This window comes from Cucumis sativus, chromosome 7 (genome assembly GCF_000004075.3).
Source record: "Cucumis sativus cultivar 9930 chromosome 7, Cucumber_9930_V3, whole genome shotgun sequence".
NCBI classification, from domain to species: domain Eukaryota; kingdom Viridiplantae; phylum Streptophyta; class Magnoliopsida; order Cucurbitales; family Cucurbitaceae; genus Cucumis; species Cucumis sativus.
Genome location: NC_026661.2, coordinates 13,702,855 through 13,711,422, shown reverse-complemented (window position 1 = coordinate 13,711,422; position 8,568 = coordinate 13,702,855). Strand labels below are relative to the sequence as shown.

The window sequence follows — 8,568 nt, the reverse complement described above, 5'->3', positions numbered from 1 at the left end:
AATTTATATTCAATTAATGATCAATCTTTTTTTTTCTTAATAGTATGTTTTTTCTTGGGCTAAGTTGGCCTAATTACGTGTGTATAGAACAGAAGGTTTTCTCTGCTCGTCTTCCTTCGATCTTCGTCACCGCGAAAGCAAGAGGGATCACCCTGTAAGCCATCTATTTTCTCTCTTTCTTGTTTATCTCATTTCATGATTGTTTTCATTTTCCGGTAGGCCTTCGATTTTTCCTTTCTTTCTATCATTTTTTTTGTTACTGATATGATCGATTTCAAGTTAAATGAAAACTAATCTTCAGGATCCGTTTTTGATGGACTTTTGTAGTTTCCTTGCTGTGTCGTTCAGATCTGTGGATTTGGTTGGGATGTTTTTTTCTTGCATCTTGTAATTGTCTGAAATGAAGAATATGATGGTTGCTTTAAGTTTAATGTGTGTTTACATGAAGCAGATGACAAAGTTGAAGAATTACTGTGTTCCATTTTGTTATATTTCTCATCTAGTATTATTTGTAGAACCCTGGAATGTTTGCTATGTCCGTTTTGTTTCCATGTCGGTTATTTTTTGTATTTGCTTACGACATATTATAGTTTTCGATTATTTATTAGTTTTTATAGGATTGCAATCTTGATAAAATAGTGGTGTTTCTGCCCTCGTCTCAATACTCAAATTAGTAATTATTTTTATTGTATGAGTATGAGTTGATTAAATTCTCTTTATTTTAAAGGAACTGTTGGTTGAGCAAATTACCGAAAAGGGGGAACTAACTGTGAGCAGAGAAAATGTCTTTGGCCAATGGATTGAAGTCATGTGCAAAGCTGCTGAAGTCTTCAGAACCATTGTTGGAGAAATCAGGTTTTGTTACTTTATTAGCTGGCAATTTAGAATTACTTTACCTTATGTATTACACTTCTTTCCTATGGTCTTAACTTGCAACAATCCTTCTCAAGTTCATAATAGATTTCTAGGATTTTCTCCAACAATCTTAAATAAATAGACAATTAAATTGTAAATCAAAGTATAGGTAAACTAAAAGAAATTGTCAGAGAACAACAAAGGTTTATCATAAAACGTAGTCTATGCACACGAGACAATGAAGCTTGAACATTCTGACAAATGCTTCTAAGCTTGAACGTTGAACATTGTATAGGGCACCACTAAGAAGGAGTGTGTGTGTGTATATATATACATGAAAACATAGGTTTGTTAAAATGTATTTCTCCAACTTGCAACAAGGAAATTTAAACTATGGACTTGAAGAGGTTGTAAGCTTTTACACCAATAATAAACATGGTAGATAGCTAACTCAAGAAAATCCCCAGCAGTTATTTCTTTGTCATGAAAAACTATGTTGTATCTGATCTCAAATCTTCCATAAAATTGCTCTGATCAAAATAGACTGTAGATGCTTCTTAATAGTTTTGAAAGGGTGATCAACGAACAACATTTTGATCCAATCAACAGTGTCCAAAGAGGGGGCAAGAAGAGAGATGGTCACCCCAAATTGCAGCTGAAATTTGATAGTGGAATGAAACATGGTTTTGTGCTTTGGTGCTTCTTTTGCAAAGGTAGCACGAAAATGGAGAAATGTAGAGCCAAGGGCATTTTTTGTTTCCATTGTGTTTAGGCAAGAATGGATAGTTTTTATAAGAAAGGAACATAATTCTTTTCAGGAAAGAAAGCTTCTATAGTTGTTTATAAAGATCCGATGATGTGGGGGCACTCAGATTGAGATGAGAAACCAAAGAGTTTATAGTAAGATGCTATTGGTTTGCGTGAAAGAAACCCATCTTGTAATCTCCTCATCTTTAGATTCTATCTAATGTTTAGAATACAAGAGCTGTTTCCACGATTCTAAGCCTTTTTGATGGATTTTTTTAGTCTCAGCACTGGTATAAAGTTTTGGATAACTTCTACTGAGGGTACCATCCCCAATCCAGTGGGCATTCTAGAAAGCGGTAGTTTTTCCTTCTCCAACCAAGCAATGGATGTGGCTGTAAAAGAGGCACGTTTGGTTGAGAAGGTCTACAAGCGATTCTTGAAGAAACTTTGCACTTCTTGGATGGCTTTTGATCAAAATGTTGCAAACCATATTTAGCCTTGATGATCTTCCTCCTTAGGGATTCTTTTTTGAGCTTAAAGCAACAAGACCATGTTGCAAGGAGAGTTTAATTTCAAATTCTGTTATCTACAATGCCAAGGTCCATGTCATACAATCTAAACTTGGGTTTGTTCCATTGGACAATGCACGATGTGTTGCTTACCCTCTTTCCAGAGACCATTTATAACATGTGGTTTTGGTTTTATATTTTTGTAGAGACCATTTATAACCGTCACTGACCAACCCTTCTCGTTCTCTAAATGACTTCATCGGTCGGTCAAATCGATTTTTTTGGTCTATCGTGCCCACCTTATGACCAACTTAGTGGCCATATCTATTATTTGAAAATTGGTATATATCCGAAGCCCCCCCCCCCCAAATTATATTCTGGATGTGAAAATAAAGATTGTTTAAAAAGAATGTTTAAATTCCAAGTTTCGCTTATAAAACTCTCATAAACAGCCTCTTTTATCTTAGAACTAGTTATTATGGTTTTTAAAACTATATGAAGTATAGCTTAGAACTCATTATAACAACATTTTAAGCTGATGGACTTGATAAACATAATTTGAAAAACCATCATTTTGTTTTCATTTAACATTTCACTAATGAAAATAGCTTGAAAATTCTTAGATAATTGTATCAAAGAAGAAAAAATAGAGCAAAAACTAATGCTTCTAATTAACTTAGTTACCTTAAGCTCAAGCGCATTAATTCACTCATAATCTTTTCCTGAAAAAATATAAAACCAGAATCACATGTTATAAGGGGAACAACTCTGCAATAAAAACTTCATCATCATTAGGGAAGTGAATAAAGTCCACAAACAAAAGATGATTAGTTAGGAGAGAGTCATTCCCACTAAGAAACCTTTAATAAAATCATGGTTTGATGTCAAAGTAAGACTGCCTAAGAAATTCATCATATTCATAGTGATAAAGAAGAAGGCAAGGTATCCTCTTGCCTAAGATCTTTGGTGGCTCTGAATTTGACTCTCACATTGCCATGGATGATAATAGAAAAGTTTGCTGACGAAACTCCTAGTCTCCATTTAGTTATGTTAGAATCCTAGAAGATTTATGGAAAGATTATAAGAATATTTTCTTTATTTCCTAAATCTTTTCCTTTTTTATTCCCTTGTATATTATATTTATTCTCCCTTGTACCTATTGTATTATTCATTAGAAAATAATAACAACTAACAATCGTGGTTTTTCTCTCGGTGTGTGCTCTTTGTTTCTCATTTCAATAAGTTTCATAGCCTTTGACTTTGAACATCAAGTTTTATCACCACACCCTTCTGTTTTTTATATTCCAAGCCTCAATTGATACTAACAAGCTAGATCAAATAAATCCTAACCAAGAGGCTAAAACAGAGGCGGTACTCTGATTATTTATATATATATCAGCTAAAATAGGATAACATACAGTCTCAAGATGAAATAAGAAGAAAAATACAATAAAGCTTACCCAGCTCCATAACATGGGGGCTGGGAGAATACCTCAAAAGCTACAGCAGCCTTTCACAGAAAATGATAGAAAAAGCCTAGCTACCCTAACCCAATAAAGGCATATTTATTGCTCTCCCTCTCTTTCCTACCCCGTGGGCCCCACTAGGCACGATCTTCTGCTGCATCATTCCCTCATCATTGATTTCCTGTGCATTTACTTTCCTACCATTCCTTTTATAAGTATGAACAATAGGAGGTCTTACAACACCCCTCGATTCCAACGAGCTTCCCCTATCCAATGAAGGAAGGGTGGGACCTCCTCGAACAGCAACAAAAAGCTTACTAGAGAAGTTAAAGCACTGCTAGGTAGTTGGGAAAGGGAAGCCCAAGCGGCAAAAGGTAGTAATCCTCCGGGCTCCGAGGGTGATCTATGTTAATTATCTCATGGAATGTAAGGGGTCTTAATGCTCGCCCCAAAAGAGCGGTTGTGAAAGAGTTGCTTGTGAAATTCAATCGAGATGTGGTAATTCTCCAAGAGACTAAAGTAAGCATTGTTGGTCGACAGTTGATGAAGTCAGTTTGGAGTAGTCGGTTTGTTGGCTGGGCAGCCTTAGAGGCTTATGGATCGTCGGGTGGTATTCTTATTTTGTGGAAAGAGGACTCGGTCACGGTGGATGACTCAATTCAAGGGGAGTTCTTTGTTTCTATTCACTGTAAGTTTAATGCTGGGTTCTATGGATGGATAACAGGTGTTTACGGCCCTTCCTCTTATAGACTTAGAGACCAATTCTGGAGGGAGCTTTCTAGCTTATATGGTTTGTGCAACGAAAACTGGTGTGTAGGGGGTGATTTTAATGTAGTCAGATGGTTAAATGAGAAGAGCTCTGGCACTCGTCCGACTAGAAGTATGCTTCACTTTAACAGCCTGATTGAGGATTTGGATTTGGTGGATATTCCCTTTCGAAATGGTAGGTTCTCTTGGTCCCGGTCGGGGATTAGGCCAGCTGCCTCAAAGCTTGACAGATTCCTTCTATCCAAGCCTTGGATGAAGTTCTTTAGAGAAGTAAGTGTGGAAAGACTTCCTCGTACCACATCGGATCACTTTCCGATTCTATTGAAAATAGGGGCACATTTCTGGGGTCCCACACCTTTTAGATTTGAAAATGCTTGGCTGGATCATCATCTTTTCTTAAAAAATGTCGAGAACTGGTGGGGCAGTTTGGATGTTGATGGCTGACCTATATTCTCCTTCATGGAAAAGTTAAAAGGATTGAAAGCCATCCTAAAGAGTTGGAATAAGGAGACTTTTGGTAACATTTTCTCCCAAAAACAGGTGCTGATTGATAAGATTAACTCTCTTGACTCACTTGAAGAGTCGAGTTGTCTCAACGAGGAGAATGCGAAGGAAAGAGAAATTTGTAGAGTGGCTCTGCTTGATTTGATTGTGAAAGAACAAAAAATGTGGATTCAGAAGTCAAAGCTTCATTGGCTTAGAGAGGGGGAGGAGAACTCAAGCTTCTTCCACATATGGGTTTTGACTCGTAAATGTAAAAGTATTATTTCTTCTTTGGTTAGTATCGAAAGGAAGACTCTTGTCACAGAGAAGGAAATTGTGGATGAGATCCTTAGTTTCTTTTCAAATTTATATGGCACAAGGATCTCCTCGCCGTTTATTTGTGACAGTCTTAACCGGAGAGGCCTTAGCTTACAGGATTCGAGTTTACTTGAGGTTCCCTTTACCGAAAAAGAAATTAGAGAAGCTGTCTTTGAGATGAGTTGTCTCAAGTCCCTTGGCCCTGATGGCATGACTGGAGAGTTTTATAAAAAATCGTAGAACATTCTGAAGTCCGACCTAGTAAGGGTGTTCCAAGATTTTTTTAAAAACAAAATTATTAATAGAAGATGTAATAAGACTTATATTTGCCTCATCCCCAAAAAGAAAGAGGTGGCCCGTGTCAATGACTTCAGACCCATAAGCTTAGTTACCTCCTTGTATAAAGTTATCTCCAAGGTGCTTGCAACAAGACTTAAAAAAGTTCTTCCTTCGATAATTAATGATTCTCAAATGGCTTTTGTGGAGGGAAGGCAAATCCTTGATGCTATTCTAACTGCTTCTGAGGCTGTTGACGAATGGTCTTTAAGAGGTAGAAAATGCGTTCTTTTGAAGCTTGATCTGGAGAAAGCTTATGATAAGGTGGATTGGTCTTTTCTTGATATGGCCATGAAACTTAAAGGCTTTGGTAAGAGATGGAGGAAGTGGATATGGGGCTGCTTGTCGACAACTAATTTTTCCATCATTGTTAACAGCAGGCCTAGAGGAAAGATTATTGCTAAAAGGGACATTCGTCAAGGTGATCCTCTTGCCCCTTTTCTTTTTACAATAGTGGGAGATGCTCTAAGCTGCCTTATTCACTATTGTAATGAGAAAAGGAATTTAAAAGACTTCCATTTTGAGAACCTGTCAGATGATTTAACCCACCTTCAGTATGCAGACGACACTCTTCTTTTTTCTTCCTGGGAGGATGGAAACTTGGAGAACTGGTGGAAGGTGATAATATCTTTCTTATGGGAGCCGGTCTATCCCTTAATAGATCTAAAACCTCCCTGATCGGTATTAACCTTAACAGTGGTGACTTAGCTCCTTTTAGTAACTCTATGGGGTACTCGGTTGATAGCCTTCCTTTTAATTATTTGGGCTTTTCTATTGGGGGGGGGGGGGGGGGGGGGGGAGGGGGTCATAATAGAAAAGAGATGTGGAACACCTTGAAGAGCGATTCAGATAAAGAGCGATTCAGATATAAATTCGATAGGTGGAGGAATGTGTCCCTCTCCAAAGAGGGTAGACTAACACTGGTGCAATCAGTTCTCAATAGCCTCCCTTGTTATCTTTTTTCCCTTGCTCAAGCTCCAGTCGGTGTTATTAATAGATTGGTACAGATGATCAGGAAGTTTGTTTGGACAGGAGGGTCTACGAATCCAATTGCTCACCTCGTCAAATGGGATTGCACTTCCACCCCGATTTGTTATGGTGGTCTTGGGATTGGCTCGTTTAGAAGAATATTGATCTTCTCACTAAATGGTTTTGGAGGTTTAGTAAGGAAGAAACCTCCTTATGGAGGCGTTTAATTGTGGCCATCTACGGCCTAGAGGAGAATGGGTGGTCTACCAAAGATCCAAACAGGGGAAAATCTTACAGATTATGGGTTGGTATTTTAAAGCACAAGGAGATCTTTTTTAATTTTTCTGCTTTTGTTTTGGGAGAAGGAACAAAAATCAGATTTTGGTAGGACAAATGGTGTGCCGCGGAAACACTTGCAGAAAAATTCCCTAACTTATTCTCTTTGTTGTTGAATAAGGATGTTTATGTGGCTGAATGTTGGTGTACTGCTACTCATTTCTGGAATTTGGGCCTTAGAAGAAATATGCTCGATAACGAGATTGCCAATGCGGCCTCAGTTTTAGAAATTCTTCATTATTGGGCCCCCACTGAAGGGAATGATAGTCTTAAATGGACTCCTAACGTTAATGGCAACTTTACTACGAAGTCTACCTTTCGTAACTTAACCAAGAGATCCCCTCCATTGCTGTTCCTTTGATTCGTCATATTTGGAAGAATAAAATTCCGAAGAAGGTGAAGTTTTTCTTATGGTCGCTTGCTTACAGAAGCCTTAAAACTCATGAGAAGCTACAAAAAAAAGTTAAGAACACATTGCTTAGCCCCTCGATGTGTTGTCTTTGCTCCAAAGAAGAGGAAACTTTGGATCATCTATTTCTACAGTCTCTTTACTAAAAAAATTTGGAACACTTTGTTTAGGATTTTTTACTTTGAGCTTTGTCTTCCTAGTAAGTTTGATAGCTGGATGATTGAAGGACTCAACATTAGAGGTTATAGCCCAAAAGGAAACATCTTATGGAAATGTGCGACTCGATCCCTTTTGTGGTGCATTTGGAAAGAAAGGAATAGTAGAATTTTTTAAGATAGATATAATTCTTTTGATTCTTTTTGGACTGTGTTGCAACACATAGCTTCTTGGTGGAGTACGAATTACACCAAACACTTTTGTAAGTATAGCCTTTCAATGATTTTCAACAAGGCTATCATTTCTTAGTTCCTTAGCTTTTTCCGGGGAGGACCCTCTTGTCCCTTGCCCTTAGGTTGTTCTGTTTTGTTATATGAATATACTTGTTTCTTATAAAAAAAATATTTTTTGTGTAGTTACATCAAATAATTAATAAATATCGAGAACAATATGCATCACGTTTATTCTTTAGAATATAAATGCACAAGCCTCTGGACTTTTTAGTAAAAATTATATACTTGAAGAAAATGATTTTTTTTAACAAACGATGTTTTTGTAATATTCATGTAGACATGTAGAAAAAAAGGTGTGCCATCTCTTGTTCTTGTTTTGTGTTTATATCTGTGTTCCATAGATTATTCTATCCGTTTGTCTCCTAATGCACTAAATCAAGGTTTCTAAATTCTAAAAAAATGATGGTTCTGCTTGGCCTCGTACCACAGCTAAACGAGGGTTTCACTCAACTGGTGTGAAGAGAATGGGAGGACATGCTCACGGACACGATGAACCTTATTATTTGCACGCAAAGCATATGTACAATTTGGATAGGATGAAAAATCAAAAGTTGACCATGACGCTTGGAGTATTAACTGCATTCAGTATTGGCGTGGCTGTTCCGATCTATGCAGTCGTCTTTCAGCAGAAGAAGACAGCCTCTGGATGATTGACCAAACGAATGTGTGCGCCATTTTAGCACGACAAGAAGAAGATACGTCGCACCTCGGTTAGTTTCTTAACCTTGTATAAACCCCCATTTCAAAATGCACAGAAACTTGGAATGTGGATTCTGATTTTGGCAATAAGTCTTTTCATTAACATCCCATAATTCGACATTTTTGCTCCGTTTTGTTTCACATTAAGATATTTAATTGTTTAAATATTATCCCTCCCTGCATCTGCTTTTAGTTTGTTTCAACAAATTTTCTGTGCCAATGAA

General features: G+C 37.3%; 1 protein-coding gene across 1 annotated transcript; it reads left to right on the top strand.

Annotated features, from left to right (window-relative positions):
- Positions 1–8,568, top strand: LOC101215354. The gene is made up of 3 exons (XM_011660814.2): positions 1–154; positions 728–855; positions 8,075–8,568. Exons 2-3 carry the CDS (start codon positions 783–785, stop codon positions 8,293–8,295), a joined length of 294 nt encoding a protein of 97 aa, XP_011659116.1. The 5' UTR covers positions 1–154; positions 728–782; the 3' UTR covers positions 8,296–8,568.

What these genes read in the sequence shown, in the direction of transcription:
- LOC101215354 (XM_011660814.2), top strand. Translation starts at nt 783, where the DNA reads ATGTCTTTGGCCAATGGATTGAAGTCATGTGCAAAGCTGCTGAAGTCT. An exon ending in ACCATTGTTGGAGAAATCAG is followed by an intron (nt 856 to 8,074) that starts GTTTTGTTACTT and finishes CTCGTACCACAG; the next exon opens with CTAAACGAGGGTTTCACTCA.